At 51.5% G+C, this 16283-nt stretch overlaps 7 protein-coding genes across 7 annotated transcripts; 3 read left to right on the forward strand and 4 right to left on the reverse strand.

The window, feature by feature from the left end:
- Window positions 1-83: 83 nt before the first annotated feature.
- Window positions 84-1551, forward strand: M437DRAFT_53617 (uncharacterized protein; the record flags this gene model as incomplete). The annotated part of the gene is made up of 3 exons (XM_041022556.1): window positions 84-147; window positions 213-317; window positions 371-1551. The coding sequence occupies 3 exons, from the start codon at window positions 84-86 to the stop codon at window positions 1549-1551; spliced, it is 1350 nt and encodes a 449-aa protein (XP_040877728.1).
- Window positions 1552-2055: 504 nt separating this feature from the next.
- Window positions 2056-3487, reverse strand: M437DRAFT_53649 (DHH family protein; the record flags this gene model as incomplete). Its single annotated transcript, XM_041022560.1, has 2 exons — window positions 2056-3268; window positions 3321-3487. 2 exons carry the CDS (start codon window positions 3485-3487, stop codon window positions 2056-2058), a joined length of 1380 nt encoding a protein of 459 aa, XP_040877729.1.
- Window positions 3488-5569: 2082 nt separating this feature from the next.
- M437DRAFT_53917 (uncharacterized protein) lies at window positions 5570-7020 on the forward strand (the record flags this gene model as incomplete). The annotated part of the gene is made up of 3 exons (XM_041022604.1): window positions 5570-6594; window positions 6651-6848; window positions 6903-7020. 3 exons carry the CDS (start codon window positions 5570-5572, stop codon window positions 7018-7020), a joined length of 1341 nt encoding a protein of 446 aa, XP_040877730.1.
- A 3237-nt stretch (window positions 7021-10257) lies between these two features.
- On the reverse strand, window positions 10258-11517 carry M437DRAFT_21741 (uncharacterized protein; the record flags this gene model as incomplete). The annotated part of the gene is made up of 2 exons (XM_041019026.1): window positions 10258-10416; window positions 10510-11517. Coding segments are annotated over 2 exons (1167 nt in total), but the record flags the coding sequence as incomplete, so codon positions are not given.
- Window positions 11518-12673: 1156 nt separating this feature from the next.
- On the reverse strand, window positions 12674-13396 carry M437DRAFT_53892 (Nnf1-domain-containing protein; the record flags this gene model as incomplete). Its single annotated transcript, XM_041022600.1, has 1 exon — window positions 12674-13396. One exon carries the CDS (start codon window positions 13394-13396, stop codon window positions 12674-12676), a length of 723 nt encoding a protein of 240 aa, XP_040877732.1.
- Window positions 13397-13675: 279 nt separating this feature from the next.
- On the forward strand, window positions 13676-14880 carry M437DRAFT_86425 (uncharacterized protein; the record flags this gene model as incomplete). The annotated part of the gene is made up of 2 exons (XM_041028451.1): window positions 13676-14750; window positions 14807-14880. 2 exons carry the CDS (start codon window positions 13676-13678, stop codon window positions 14878-14880), a joined length of 1149 nt encoding a protein of 382 aa, XP_040877733.1.
- A 357-nt stretch (window positions 14881-15237) lies between these two features.
- Window positions 15238-16137, reverse strand: M437DRAFT_86426 (aldo-keto reductase family 1 member C13; the record flags this gene model as incomplete). Its single annotated transcript, XM_041028452.1, has 1 exon — window positions 15238-16137. One exon carries the CDS (start codon window positions 16135-16137, stop codon window positions 15238-15240), a length of 900 nt encoding a protein of 299 aa, XP_040877734.1.
- Between the last annotated feature and the right edge of the window lie 146 nt (window positions 16138-16283).

Here is a 16283-nt window from a genome sequence, read left to right on the forward strand (position 1 = left end):
ATTGTTGAGCGCAGTGCAGCAGCATACACCTTGTCGTCGTCGCTGTTGTTGTCGCTCACACGTCGTCAATTCTTGCACTGACAATGGTCGCCTTTGCCAGCTCCTGCAGGTTCGCTGCTGTCGTCGTCGGTAGACATGGCCGTCGTCGTGAGTGTCCCGTCCTCAATCCATCTTATTTTCTGTGCCCATCTAATGCAGCCATATTGTTGTAGCTTTCAGTGTCGCAGCGGCCAACCGTGCTGCCCAGAACTTCGCCATGCCTGCTTTGTCGCCCACTATGACCGAGGGCAACATCACAAGCTGGAAGCTCAAGGAAGGTGAGCTCGACAATTCCCCCATCGACCAAGCCCACTGAAGCTGAGCTGTACAGGCGACTCCTTCTCGGCTGGAGATGTCCTCCTTGAAATCGAAACCGACAAGGCCCAGATGGATGTTGAGGCCCAGGACGATGGTGTTCTTGCAAAGATCGTCGTTGCCGAAGGTGCAAAGGCCGTCCAGGTCGGCTCGCGCATTGCTGTTCTGGCTGAGGAGGGCGATGACCTAGCAACTCTCGAGATCCCCGCCGACGAATCGTCCTCATCCGCTGGACAACCCGCTCGCAAGGACCGCCCCAGCCCGCAAGAAGACCTCAAGTCTGGAATCGACACGACCGAGTCCTCCCCAAGCGCCGCAGAGGCCCCACCATCATCCAAGCCCAACGCTGATGCTTCTGCTGGCGGTGCTGCAGACACTACGAGAGCCACTCAACTGCATGGCTCGTCCGATGCTAAGCCTAGAAAGCAAACATACCCTCTCTACCCCTCGGTCCAGCACCTCCTTCTCCAGAATGGCTTGACCAAGGAGGACGCCAACAAGATCCCTGCAAGTGGTCCCGCTGGACGTCTCCTCAAGGGTGACGTTCTCGCCTACCTGGGCAAGATCGAGAAGAACTACCCTGGTCAGCAGGCCAAGCGCATGGACAAGTTGGCACACCTCGACCTTTCCAACATTCAGCTCGCTGCTCCTCCTAAGAAGCCTGAGGCCAAGCCTGTCGAGGCCGAGAAGCCCGCTCCTATTCCCGACACCGAAATCGCCCTCCCTATCTCCCTCTCTGCTGTACTCGAGACCCAGAAGCGCGTCCACGAGACTCTCGGAATCAACCTTCCCCTTTCTACCTTCATCGCACGTGCCTCAGAACTCGCAAACGAGAACCTCCCTCTTTCCAAGAACAGAAAGCCCACAGCTGACGAGCTCTTCAACTCTGTTCTTGGCCTCGACAAGGTGTCTCCCAAGACTTCTCGTGGCAACTACGTTCCTCAGGTCACTGGTCTCCCTGCTGCACCTCTTTACACCAGCCAGCGTGCTGCCAAGAAGGCCGACATTATCGATATCCTCGCCGGAAAGCCCTCGGGTCCCAAGAAGGCGCCCAAGATTTTCGGTGCACAGGGCGTCGTAGCAGCTCAAAACGTTTTCAGCGTCTCAGCACCCAAGGGTGATGAGAAGAGAGCACAAGAGTACCTCGAGCGCATGAAGCAGGTCCTTGAGGCCGAGCCCGGCCGTCTTGTTCTCTAAGATCTTTATTCTAAATTCCCCTTCCTGCTTTTCTCTCTCACAGCGTCAAAGATATCTCTGTAGTTTTATATCAACTCGAAAGGACCGGCATAGAATTTCCAACGTCATTTATCGACATCATTTCGTGTTGTTACCGTTCACTTCATCTGCTTCCACCCCTCGCACATGCACGATGCTTCAGGCAATCACGTCGAACTTGATCATATCCGATATGCATGCAATCGCAACAAAGAGCTGGTGATTGCTTGAACACCTTGACTGATATTCATCTTGCCTTGAAGAAAGCAAAGGCCATATGTTACAAGAATCGGTTGCCGGAGCATCTAGAAATCTTGTGGTGCCACTCATACAAAAAGAGCTTTCTCGTCACAACACCGTTCAAGTCAACTAGCCATTGAACACCACTAAGCATTTCAATGGTAATCCAGCTATTGTGAACTCTTCTGAGAATATGCTATCGCTTCATCGTTCATCAGTATCAACAGTACTGTAAACCTGCTCTCATCAATTCCTCTTCCCAAAATAGCTCGTTAGTTTGTTGCTCTGCCCTGCATCAATTGGCTTCTTTCCCTTCTGCGGACTTGCGCCTTCAGGTTTGTCTTTCTTCTCGCCCACACGCATCAGGCGCATTAGTTCTTCGAATTGCTCGACGTCGACGATGCCTCCACTGGCCTGTACATGTCCCCGAGCAAAGTCATCGCCTAGTCGTTCCAGGAGAGGGATCTCTTGCTCGCTAGGTAGACCATTGTCTGCATCGCTATCTTCGTCCTTGGCCAGCTTCAAGCTGGCATAGTCCTTCAGGCTTTGTATGATGTCGACTGGCGGATTCCGGCTTTTGGCGCATCTAGCCACTCGACAGCTGAAGTTGACCTTGTTCGGTAGATAGCCTTCATTGGCGACCATGACGATCTCGAGCGCCTTGCTTTGTAAATGGCCAGCCCATCTCGTTGCAATGACTGGGTGCACTTGCGCCTCAGACTTGATCCTGAATACTGCGACTTTGCCGTCCTGACTGAACTTGGGCGCTGTATGCGTGCATCGTTCGACTTCGGCATTGACCTCTTGACGAGCAGCAAGCAATCTAGAATGTTTCAAGACGTCTTTGGGATGTTCAGCCGTAAGGAGTGCATCGAAAGCAGAGTTGACATCGTATGTCGCTGTCCGTCGAGGTGCATTCACGTAAGAAACCACATCATTCAAGACCTTCTTGGTGTACTTCTTGAGAGTTGGTGAGAGGTCAGGAAAGGGCTCCTCCCATTTGATCGTGTTGCCTAGATCGCCATGTGTTCCTACGACACAAAGCCAATCGGTCTGTTCCCTGACACCATGATGAAGTGGCTCGCAAAGCAGGTATGTCAGGAGGGCAGACGTTACCACCGGCGGACATTTATTTGCTGTACAGAAGTAAGATCCTTGCGGGAAGTCTTCAGATGTGGCATTGTGATGGTCAATGACTAAACCGGTATGAGGAGAGTCTATTAGAGGTCCAGACTTGCGCGATCCCTGGTCAAGAACGAAGATGTACTCAGGAGATTTTGCAGTCATGGCCATGCGTTCGTGTTCATGGTGGACCGTCTGGCCTTTGCTCAGCAAATGAACATGGATCAGCTCAGGCTTGAGCCCAAGAAGAATTAGTGTACGATGTAGAATTACGCCAGATGAGAGTCCATCTGCATCTTTATCTGGCACGATCAACGTCGATTTCTGCGAACGAGCACTGAAGACGTGTTAGCAGTCGCAAGAGGATTATCGATGTTTGATGCAATTACCAATCAAGGATAATCTCTCTAGCTTTCTTCATCTGAGCCTCTGGAGCGGGCCATATAATCCCGTTTTCATCGCGCACAGGTGGGGTCAGATGATATTCGGGCACTTCCACCCGCGTCCGTTTGGCAGAGCTGGCCTGGGCTGTGGACAACGGTTCCTTGCGCTTCATCTGCTGCGGTGTCGAGGTGGTGGCGTAGAGGGAGTGGCGATTTCTGATGAATGAGGCTCTGCTACTGCTGACACGCAGATTGGGCTTGCAACTATGGCATAGAGACAAACCCTTGTAAAAGCGGGTGGTGAGGCTCCCAATGCTGACGGCGGTGGTATGCATAAATGCGCTTCCGCTGTAGTGAGCTCACGGAATGCCATGCTGCGTCGGTCGTTCAAGTTAGACCCTGGATCGAAGCTGGACTAGACCACTTTGGCCCGACCAATCCCTTGCGAGCGTTGAATACTCCGAGTGTGGTTGGTGCCCACTGTAAGTTCTTTCAGGGTTTGCGGTGAAACGTCGACAAACTTGGTGGTGCTCCAAGCACAAACCTACTTATCATAGCACTGAGAAACACGCCATCTCTGCCCTAGATCTGAAGGGATAAGTTACTCTCATGCATGGTAAGCCGTTTGCGTTATTCAGGCAGACTAATATATGTGTGCGTGCGTGGACTCAGATACCACCGGCGGCTGTCTGCTTTACCATGTGTCATGGCTGCTTTGGTAGTTGTATAGGTGGGTGGTCTCATCAGAGACCTTGATTCGAGGCGGGATCAGTAATCCAACGATCGTTGAACGATGTGAGCAAAACCAGCCGGCCGAATACGATTCACAAGCATCGGATCGGCGAGCCATTCGGTTTGGGAATTTCCGCGATTGCTAGGAGCAAAGTCTAGACCTGCGCCCTAGGCGAGCTTGGCAGTTTCGAATCGCGCAACGCACCTCTCCGTCGAATGACAGCTCGAGGAGCACGCTCCGTGACAAAGAACAACAGGCATGTGAGCCGCAGAAAGGCTTTGTCGAGGAATGAAAGGGTCCAATTCGTGGGAGGGGGGTCCAAGCTAGCGGGCGAGGACATTTTACACTTGCATGGCCAGAGGCTCATCGGCAGATTTGCGGTCGGAAGCAGCAAAAGAGCCTCTGTCGCTCACCTCGGGTCGATTGCCCGCGTCGCTGTGGGAGGTGAGCTGGATCACTTCCATCTGAGGCGATGCGACCGCCTCCGCCGCGCTGTTAAGTTAGTCTCTTGTCTGCTGCCAGCAACCCGTCTCCCAAATAACGGATGCTACCGCACACCTTCCTTTCTTTCTCTTCCTCCCCCATCGTCCCTAGCACCCTTCAATTGCGTTTCCACTGCTATTCTTCGCACATTTTTATTGATTATCGATCTGCAGCTGGCAAGAAGCTGTCGGATTTTCTGGAATTTCCTCGAGAGACGTGCGCCCAGAACAACTCGCCCAGAGATTTTCCCTCGGGCTGGCTTTTCTGTCTCCAAATCCCAACTTGCCCACTGATTCGCACACCAAGCTGGGGTTTCGCGACACACCAGCGACCAGGTACTGGTGCAAATCATTGCACCAATATTGATCGTCTAGACACATTGGAATCGGTCACTGTTGGATATTGCATACCACACGCCGCCCGAGCGGTAGGTCGTGCTGCGGTGCTCACGACGCGCGGTTCAGTGCAGCATCTCCCCTGCTCTGGTAAGTACGAACACGATCAATGTTTCAAAACACCTTTCTGTCATAGGCCCACTTCGCCGCCTGATTGATAAATCAAGTCCATCAAAAGGCTGGACCAAGCCACGCGCTTGGCTTCTGCACTGGTCGTCTTCGCAGTTGTTTGCGTGACATGTAATCATGGATTGACCACCCACACCCTGGCGCAGTGATTTCCATCTGTCATCCAGCTAGCACTTGAGACCTTCTCTACGTCCCTGCACTTGCTCCGTATTCCTCGCCACTACTGGCGATGCAGACAAAACATTGCTAACTGGGGTGCCCGCTTTCTAGAACCCCGCCAGACATTACATGCTACAGCTTCTCTAGCTTATGCATTAAGACCTCTATTTCAGCACATAGACGCCCTGCCGTCCTCATTGATACCCCTTTTGTTTCGATTCAACTAACGATCTTGTCTCTTTATCGCGACAAAATCTGTTACTTGTCCGGTTCAGTCACAAACTCAATCGGACCCCGCCAAACCCTAGCCGAGCTGGTGTCACTTCCTCCAGGAAATGGGACATTTCGACGATCAAATGCATCAGCTCAATGGACTCGACGAGCGTTTTGCGCATCATGGTATTCCCTCAAAAAAGCCTAACATCTTGCCTGGTCCAGAGCATAGTTTCGTAAATCGAACTGTATCACCACCTGATTCACGACCCACTGCTATTGGATTCATGCCACTTCTAGAGCCCAGCGCAGAGCTCTCGCACAACTTCCCTCAGGACTCATATCAACTTGCGAACAGACGGCCGGACAGATCGAATGGAGGAAATTTGAGCTTGCGTACCATGACAAATAATGTCTCCATGCCTGAATACTCGTTCCTTGAACGCGCCAACACCGATTCACCACACCAAAGAGCTCACTCGGTTCACTCAGCAGGGTCTCTCTCGTTGTCTTCCATGTATCCTCCACCACGGCTTGATGAGAAAACTGGGGAGGCAGATCCATCGACTCGGAACGATAGATTGCTCCCTTCATTCCATCAATTGAGCAAGATAGCCGACAGTGCAACGGAAGTTACTGACACAAAGACCACTGGACTGCCAGCTCTCACCACATATGGCAGTCAAGTCATTGCACAGACTGTTGCCACTTCTATCCCCCACTATCCACCACAACAGCAAGATAGCCCTTCAACCAATTTCATGTTGCTTGGTCACTCGTCACCTACGAACATCCGGGCCAACAGTCATGAAATGTACGCGCCCCCTCACTCCCAGACTTCTTTCACTGTCCCGAACGATCGTAACCAAAGGCGCACGCCGGCTTCAAATGCCAGACCTCCGCCCTTTATCGCCTCTATCAGTACATCATCTCTGGGAACAGGATCTTCTACCGATACCATGAGCAGTCATCACAGTCATCAGAGCTCGGAAGCCGGGATTCACAGCAGTGCTCACACCACTCCTATGGAAACGACCCCATCATCTCTTGATGGTCCAACAAAAGCCCCGGTACCTCGGTTGCAGACTTCGACTTCAGCGCCTGGGGGTTTCCTTTGCGATCATCCTGGTTGCACCGCCCCTCCTTTCCAAACTCAATACCTTCTCAAGTAAGCACATTATCATTCTTGCGGCTTCCACCATGTCCTTCTAACAAATTCCATAGCTCGCATGCGAACGTCCACAGCTCAAGCCGCCCTCACTATTGTCCTGTCAAAGGATGTTCTAGAAGTGAGGGAGGTAAAGGATTCAAGCGCAAGAACGAGATGATTCGACATGGGCTGGTTCACGACAGTCCTGGCTACGTATGCCCCTTCTGCCCTCTTAGGGAACACAGATATCCTCGTCCAGATAATCTTCAAAGGTCTGACAAAACAATTCTTGCAGTAAGGGAACAATATGACTAACGGACTCGCAGACATGTTCGTGTTCACCATGTGGACAAAGACAAGGATGATCCTTTACTGCGGGAAGTTCTGGCCCAGCGACCTGAAGGTGGTGGCCGAGGACGCCGTCGGCGAACAGGTCCCTCTTAATCGAAAACTACTCATAATTTATGGTGCTGGAGAAAACATGCTACGATTTGGCCGGCGTTCTGGTGTCAACGACTCGTCTTCTGCTTTCTACTATCTACCCGGGTTTCTCAATGTTTACAATCCATCGAGGGATTGCAACGGGTCACGTTAAAATTGTCATGGCCGCTGGCGTGCTCGACAATCAATGGGGGTGGGACATGCTTCAACGATCCCAACGATTGGCGCTCTGGGTTTTGATTTTTTTCCTTTTTCTTTATGTCTTGCGACGAAGAGTTCTTCTACTACGGTGTGCCGCCATATGCGTGTAAATCAGGGTATTCTGTACAGCTATCCAAGAAGGAAGGGGGTCAGTCTGGCAATCGATAAGATCGTCACAATTAATTTCTACATGCATCTTTCGGAAAAACACGTTGCCTGCCAAGAGTGCTTGGGCTTGCGGATCTCACTCCTAACGGAAGCCTATTGGTCGGCGATCAGGCTTCGACAACCACATGTGTCGGCGACCAGCCAATTGTTCTCCAGCTGGCTGGACCTCACTAGCTGCTTCAGTCGCACCGTTTCGCGATCCTCCTGAGTTGACCTTCGAAAGATCCTCCAGGCCCCGAGAAGCTATTTTCCGCCGCAACGGTTGGCTCAACGAGCAGTTCCCTGCTTTCTCGGTTATCTCATCATCATGGAAGACAGATGCTTATCAGAAGTCGAGATCTTGGGAGACACAGCACATTAATCTAACGTAATCATGTGCATACTCAATCGCCTTCAAACTGCGACAAGACTGGAGTCTAAAGTCATAGCATCAAATGTTGGGAAGCTACAGTAAGAGCTGCGCTGTAGCCTGCTGCTGTAAGAACTGTATTGGTGTTTAACTTGTCCATCATGCAGGCATCCGCTGCCACGGTTCGTGTCGAAGCCGAAGTGGATTTGCGGTGTGTACAGCATCTAGGTTGGCACAATCAGATTGGGTCAGATCACCGCGCATGTAACAGCGAGTTCCTTGAGCATACGAATACGGCCGTTGACGATCACGACCTAATGTGGCCACACTGCAGCTACAGGGTGTCAGGTTATTCTTCAAAGCTGAGAATCCACCACGATATCCAGGGTTTATACCTCTCAATTCTGCAAGAACTTCCAGATCAGGACATTGCTTCTACCACGTGAGATGTCTCTTGCCGCGTGCCATGCTTGCTGCGGCGCAAAAGTAAAGTTTCATGCCCACAAAGTCTCCATAAAATCTCAAAGTCCCCAAAAAAAATCCTTCACAAACAGACGACGAACACGAGAACCTTATTGTACCAAGACAGCCGCAAGGCAATGTACAGGGGCAAGGGCAGATAACGAATTCCGAAGGACAATTCTAGATGGCAAAGAAAGCCGTCAAACGGCAATGTTCGGGAATAATTTCATACACACACGACAATGAAACATGCGAGCCGCAGAGCAGAAATCTCGCCGCGGCGTTTTGTTGTATCCGTGGTTAGTCGGGGACAAGGGGTGCCCCGCCGGAACTGGGCTTTGCAGGCAGCTGGAAAGGTGTGGAATGTGTGTTCGACTCGCAATTCTGATGACTCGAGTGGGTTTGAGTCGTGTCTTGCGCCGCCGGTCGCGATTCGCACTCGAGTAAATGTCGAAGGGATCTCGACTGTAAGATCTACAATTGTTGGGTTGCAAGTGTGAGATGTCGATTATCAGATCGTCGAATGAGATCTTCACGTGTAAGATCTCTTTTGGACACATGGTCTCAGCCTCAAGTTTGCGGCTGTAAAGCTACCAAGCACGAGTGATGTTCAGGGTGTGCCTGCGTCCGCTGGATGATACGTCGCTTACAGACTGCTTATCTCGAGCTGAGTGATACCAGTCATTTGTTGCAATTCTTGTCTCTGTAGATTTATTGATGTGCGTGGACGGACGTAAGATACCCTACACTGTTCTTTCCACATGTTTGCGGCCGCAAAAGATAGCTCTTTTCTTCCCGCATGTTGTCTTGATCCGGTGGCACTTGCCTTGTAACTCTTCTATTCCTCTGCCATCCTTCCGGTGTCATGCTTCGATCTACTGCTTGCGATGCGTACTTCGGGTGGGGGTTGCGTGTCATCTCCTCAAGTACTTGAATATTGCTTTGCCTTCCAGTTGCCTTGTTGTTGTCTCTTGTTTCCAAACTTCGCTAGTTAACACAACCATATCAATGTTCAATCCACAACGAAGTTTTTTGATAACTCGCCACTACACATGGCACATCGAGGACTGCTAGTACCTCGCAGATTTCTTTGAAGACCAACTTTCTCTACAAAGTTGATCTCAGATCGCGGTATACCTTCGCATTCACGCATGTTAATGGTATCACCCTGACCCAAACATTTATCTGTTACTAACGACTTGGAGGATTTCATCTGCCTGGGCAGTCAGAGGCTATACCGTGTAGATCTTTCATGTCAACAAGATAATACCCTGTATACGACTTTAGTTCTCTGTATGCGACTTTAGGTAACTGGGTTTCTTCTGTTATTTGAGATAAATCTTGTATTGGATCGAGGCCAACAAGCAGAAAACAGTCTGGCATTGTCGTATGCCGTGCAACTACTGTGTTTGTGGTCTTGACAGTACGGAAAATATTTGATTGAACACATCTCCAGTGGCATGAGGTAGGTGAAATCTCATTTGATCTTGTCCACGAATGAGTGACTCGTTTATATACAGCAAACAGAGGTGGCAGTGGGACATAGGTATACATAAACGATGGAGAGAAAGCGATGGGGTATATGGAACTCAGACAATGGAGTGAATGCTATGATGCTAGTGAGCTCGGAAAACACAAGTGCAACATGGTATGCTGTGACTACCAGAAGCAGGTCGGGATCAAGGTACAAGAAGGGCAGGACGAATGCTCCTTCTAGACCAGGAAGAAAGGAAACGAGAACGCCAAAAGGATTTCAGACAATTTGGAAATAGCGTTGATTCGTCAATATGTTCGTAGGATCGTTGATGGGCGTTCATATGTTTGGGATGTTAGGCTTAGAAAGCAACCACAACAATACCCTCTTCCATCAGGGTTCGCTCGGGGATCTTGTTGCGAGTGGTCATCGCCATATGCGAAAATCTCTTCAGGTCGCCGGGGGTGATGTGGTGGGTAAGAGCCGCAACCTTTCCATCTTGAGTCTCGATGCTTGATGCTGAAATATTAGAAGAAGTGGTTGCGAGGGAAGAAGCCATGGTGACAGAACGATCCAGGCCTTCGGGGAAGTCGTGCACGTCATAAGAAGGAGGTGCCAACTCCCATTCCTCGAGCATGTCCATCTTGGTGTTGACTCTCAGACGACGACCATGACACATGATGATGTCGGTAGCACGCGGGGCATCGAAGAGCAGTGTGGGCATGCATCGCTTGATGTATCGCCACTGTGATGCGTTCGTCCGGGCGTGCGGAGGTGTCCATTTGCCACCAGGTCCCAAGTTATCGGGATTGGTCTCGTACTGGAAGGAAGATGTGACTGTAGAGACAGTGGATGAGGTTGTTTGGCGAAGATTGGCTGGGCGAGCAGATGGCTGTTGCTCCTGGCCAAGGTCTTCAGCGAGGAACGACAGATCAATGTCCTCAACCTCTTGGTCAATTGTGCCGGTAAGAGTCAAAGCGTTGGTGTCCTCCGCAGATTCGGTACGCGAAAGCTCTGCACCGTCCGAACCTCTTTCGATTGATCGTGCCAGAGAAGGGTACATCTCGCGCATGATCTGCTCCTGCTCCGCAATTACGTTCTGGTCATTGATATTTTCCGTCGCTTGAGTTCGTTGTCTGCGGCGGCGCCTGGGGATGGTGCATGGCTTGGGTGCCGAACGCTCATCAAGTGGCAACGAAATGTCGATGCTGGCAGATAGATCATGAATCCACCGGAAAATACGTTCTTCTGAGTGATCTGCCAAGAGGAACTGGTCGGTCTCAAGTCGCAGACGGAGTACAACCTGAGAGATAGGAGTGAAGAGTTCGGGATCCTTCTCATAAGCCTTGCGGCGGGCAGCAGAAGGAATGAAGTGAGCTAGGCGTGTAGCTGGTAGCAGCTGGTTGTACTGGATATCGGTGGCTAAACCGATCTCGGCGTGCTGAAGGGTGTATCGCTTGATCAGCCTTCCAGCAGTGGGCAAAGAATGACCAGCAAGTTGAACGGTCTTGATCTTGTGGACACTCAATTGAGTGCCGTTCAGCACCACGTAGACTGTACGAAAGTCTTGCTTTTGAAGATACTGGAAAGGCGAGATCTTTTCAATGCGCATCTGCATTGGACCCTCTCTCGATACAGAGCAAGTGTACTTTGGCAAAACCTCCTTTCCATTGTCAAAGAATCGAGGGGCGGGCGGGAACTTTGGAGTGCGAGTAGCCGACGCATATGACGGTGCAGGGTCATTGCATGGTGAGCATCGAGTCTGGAAAGGATGATGATAGCTGGTCACGCGACGGCTGCTGCGGGGGCGGACTGCTTGCTGTTCATCGTTCTGAACCGGGTTCGTATTTGAATCCCGTGTTAGTGGTCGAGAGACCTGTGCGGCGTCGAGAGGTGGAATAGCTGAGGCACGCCGTGTTGTCTGAGGAATTTGCGTGGTAGACATGGTGAGTGTGCGATGACGGAGACGCTCGGCCTTATCGATTGTTCAGATCGCCAGGCTTGCGTTCGGAAGAAGTAGGAAAACTGCCGGATCGACAATTGGTGTGTTGATGCAAAGATGGCCGAGAAACAGGACAGTGATGCTGGTATTGTAGCGCAGATGGGAGTAAAAGCAAGAGAAAAGGTGAAGAAGAACACAGCACCGGCGGACAGGAAGTGTTAAGGCGTCCTCCCACCCTTGCTGTCGTCGTCGATGGGACTGATTGACAAAACGGTGACCAAAGAATTGTGGAGAAGTCTAGGCCAAAGCCGGAAAGCTAACTTAGCGTCGTGTTCGCCAGTTTAGCCGAGGTTGGGGACGCTGGGGATGTGGAGCGTTTTGGGGATTGCAACACTGGAGAACTTGGAGTGAGCTGGAGACGAGCTGGAGAAATACCGCCGAACAGGCCGAGTAGGATAGAGAAGAATTGAAGAGAAACATCAAACATGTACTTGACAGCGGAAGATGAGAGATAAATGCAACGAGTTCAAGGTTCCCCGCTCGCCGCAAGGGGGGAGTCCATGGCAGAGCATGGGAGAGCATGTGCCCACATGCCAACACCCGGTTGTGTCCAGACGAAGCCACAGAACCACTAAAATGTCGAGCAATATGGTTGATGGCGCACCGCTCAGACCTGCGACAGATAAGTCAAACGCAGTCGAGGCACAGAGCCGGTGCACACGTTTCGAACTCAAGCATTCGACAGTAGATTTGCAAGCAGAAGATGGTCAGTCAAACACAACCTTTGCGTTGCAGCATGATGGCATGGATCAGCGCACGAGCATCATGTGTCCGAATCTGGTTTTTGGTCGTGGATGGTGGGCACGCTAACTTAAACAGCCACGGGGCTGAAAAAGGCACAATTGCACGCAACGTGAGGGCCCGCTGTTGGCAACAAGAGACGCGATGCAACGATTGCTCCGCGCGGACCTCTTTTCCTGCCCAGTGCCCAGACGGGGGTAAAGGCGGGGTGGGGTGCAGTATGCAATAATTATTTGCCAACAAAACACCAAGAGTGCAATCAGCCGGCAGTCCTGAGGTCCATGTCCAGAGCGACGGTTTCCTCTGTCAGAGCATCCATGTCGTCGATGGGCAGAGCTTCGTTAGCAGCATCAATGTCAGCAATCGTCGTCTCTAGCTGTGAAACCAAGCGCTCTATTTCTCGTCGCTGCTCCAAGACTGTGTCGACCAGGTCGGCGTTCTCGGACTGAGCAGTCTGCAGTCTTGACGACAGAGAAGCATGCTGGTCAGAAAGAAGCGGCGCAAGATGCGAAAGGTACAGCGACGAAGCTGGCAGGGTATGAGGTCTGAAAACGCGTAAGTATGTTGGCCGCGTGCGGTGGGTTTGGGTAGAGATGTACGGGAGTGGAGGTTGTATTGGCTGGCCATTTGTTGCTTGCTCGGCAGCAGTCTTTCTTCTTCTTGCATCGTCGACCAAGCGGTCCAGATCGTTCAGCGAGGCGACAACCTGGCGGTCGCGTAGGATCTGATCGAAGTTGAGCTTGCAGGTGCGGTGCAGCTTCTCGACAAAGTCGGTATGCAGGCGCTTCATGGCATCGGGAGCATGACTGGCCGGGGTCGGGAAGGACGACGCGAAGTTGGAGTAGCTGCACGTCCGCAGGGTATGTGATATGGCATCAGAATAGAGCTTTTGGAGAGCAGCGGCGCGTGGGCCTGGTGTCTGTTGGACAGGCGGTGCCTGGACGGGCGAGGGAGAGCGAGAGGTTGGAGCTGGAGCAGACATGGCTGACGACGAGACGACGAGACGAGGTTGGAGGCTTCTCGGTGGATTAATGACTCTTTGCTAGAGACGCGCGAGTGCTGATCGCTCAGTGTTAGTAGCAGAGTCGATCTAATGCATGCCTTTGTGCCGTGTTTGCAAGTCAAAACAAAGTCGACATGGCTGCCAAGCACAACTGTGCATTTCACATTCACGCATAAGCTATCGATAACAGTTGTGCAAATTGACATAGGCTATTATTTCGAGACCATCTTGAGTCCAACGAACATGCAATTGCCAGTCATGGCTTCCCTCTGGCGACCACTCCGGCTGCTGCCTCCGTTGCAGTCGACACTATCACAACCTCTAGGCCTGCGCGCCTGCACATCGCTTCAGTCGCGCCTGCTCCATTCGTCACCAATTCTCCATGTGCGCAAACCATCAAAGGCTGTAGTCAGACCTCTCGATGCTACTGCGACTACTCGCAAGAAGCAACACAGAGATGCTCTCAGGAAGCAGCAGTCTGTCGACAGGCACAATGACCTTGAATCACACGATGCGCCGAGACTCGCTCCATCCACTTCGCCAACAATTTCCACCTCTACCACCTCTACCGCCGCACATCAACCATCGACCCCTCCTCCAACGATACACCAGCCCATAGCCGTCGCATCTACGCAACACCACCCTGTCGCCAAGCAGCAAGTCGAAGCTGCTTCAACTCCTCTCCCTACTTCGCCTTTAAAACCCACTTTCGAATATGTACCAGGAGGCCGCGACGGTGTCCAACAGTCTCTCAGGGAGCTCGCCAGTGCCGAATCGCCCACTCTGATCTATGAAGCCACAAAAGCTCGTCAATACATTGCCTGGTGTCTATTCGCCAGTTTACTTCTCGGTTGCGTGGCCGCAATGCAGATTGGCTTCTTCACCACAGATCCTTCCAAGAGTGACTTGCGCATCGCCAGCGTCTTCCTCCTTACCGCCCTGATGTGGGCCATCCTCGCATCATGGGCGGCCTTTGGAGCAAACGATGTCATCAAAAAGATCTGGGCTATCCCTTCTAGCACAGGCAGGCCACTTTTGCGTCTGGAACCCGTCAAGATTGCCTTTGGCAAGCGACCTTTGCCTTTCGATGTTCCTCTTGGTCGTGTCTTCTCCGACAAGGGCTTTGAGCAGAGTATTGCCCATTTTGAGGCCACGAGGGATGTAAGGCGCAAGCCTGGTGTCCTTGATGCTCTGTTCGAACCCGTTGGCACAATCATGTCTGCCAACATGAAGATGATTCAGAGAAAGTCTTCGTTCGCTCAACTGCGTGTAGCAGATTCAGGTATCTGGAAGGTTGATCTCCGTGACTGCAAAGTCCCTGATGGTGGCAAGAGTACGTTTTTCCTGACGAGATCTTTGCAGCTCTTTTTCGCTAACACATACCTCTAGCCCTTGACCTCTTGATCCTTCCTAGTGAGAGAAAACGAGGCTGGTTTGCCTCGCTGTTCATCCAAGACGTTTAGACCTGTCTTTTTGGCTCTGGTTTGTCTTGCTATCATTAGCATCCATTCCCATCCACCAATATTTGTTTTATGCCTCATCATCTATTCACCTGAGCGCGAGCGCTACAGACATCGACCACAAAGCCTGATTCCGGCTCTGAGTGTTTAGACTGCTTCTAGCAGCGTCACTCATTCATCGATATTGGGCAGACTGCAGAGCCATACATCAGTGTTTATAAGCAGAGGTTAATTTTGTAAGACTACATATAGCATAAGATCACAATTGTGTGTAAGATTATGGAAGGAAGAATAGTGGTTTTGCATATATCAAGGCCAATTTGAGTTTGCACTGTCAATTATTTTGTTCTAGCTTCAGATCTATCTTCTGTCATCGTCGGCATACTTGTGGTTCCAGAAGCCTCTGAAGTGCTTCTGCGAGCCAGCCTCGTTGAGATCATTGACTTCCCTGGGCGTAAGCTTGAAGGTCATGGCTCTAAGGTAATCGCTCAATCTCTGCTCCTTGCTGCTGGTAGTGATGGGCACAATATCCTGATCAATGCAGTATCTCAAGCAAATCTCTCCAGGGCTAACGGCGTACTTCTTCGCCAGAGCCGCCAGGATGTTATCAACAGGACCGGGCGCAGCCTTTGTTGCAGGAGTCAAAGGGCCGTAGGCTTCAGTCGCGATGCCCTTCTCCTTGTGGTACTTAAGCAACTCGTGGTGTTGCAAGTAAGCGTTGAACTCGATCTGGTTGATGGCAGGAGGGATCTTTGCAGTCTGGATGATAGCATCCAAGTGGTGAGGCAAGAAGTTGGAGACACCGATACTGCGCGTCAAACCCGCCTCCTTGACCTCCTCCATCGCCTTCCACGCCTTCTGCAACGCCTCAGGTGACTCCTCCGGCGAACCAAAGAATGGCGCATGGATAAGATACAAATCCACGTACTCCAATTGCAGCTTCTTCAAACTGGTCTTGATGGCAGCAGGGATGTCTGCAATGTTTGGCAACACCTTTGTAGTAACAAACAGCTTGGACCTGTCGACACCGCTTTCTTTGATGGCCATGCCTAGTTCGGGCTCGGTCTTGTAGACTTCGGCGCCGTCGAGGTGGTAGTAGCCCAGACTGATGGCGAGCTTTGTTGCGTCGACGCAGGCTTGATCGAGCTGGCTTTCGTCGCCGGTTTTGTACCATGCGGTGCCGGTGCCGTAGCCCAGCATAGGGATTGAGTTGCCGTCATTGAGCTTGAGGTTGGGGATTGGAGTGTGGATGTTGGCCATTGTTGCTGCTGTTCTTGCTTGCGAGATCGGTGATGGAAGATGGGTTCGTGAGAGTGAGCGGAGAGTAGATGTCTTGGGTGCGAATTGACAGGTTCTTCGGTACAGCACAGTGCTCATAAGGTATTACGTGGCGCTGGGTTGTGTTG

This window comes from Aureobasidium melanogenum, assembly GCF_000721775.1.
Source record: "Aureobasidium melanogenum CBS 110374 unplaced genomic scaffold scaffold_18, whole genome shotgun sequence".
Lineage (NCBI taxonomy): Eukaryota > Fungi > Ascomycota > Dothideomycetes > Dothideales > Saccotheciaceae > Aureobasidium > Aureobasidium melanogenum.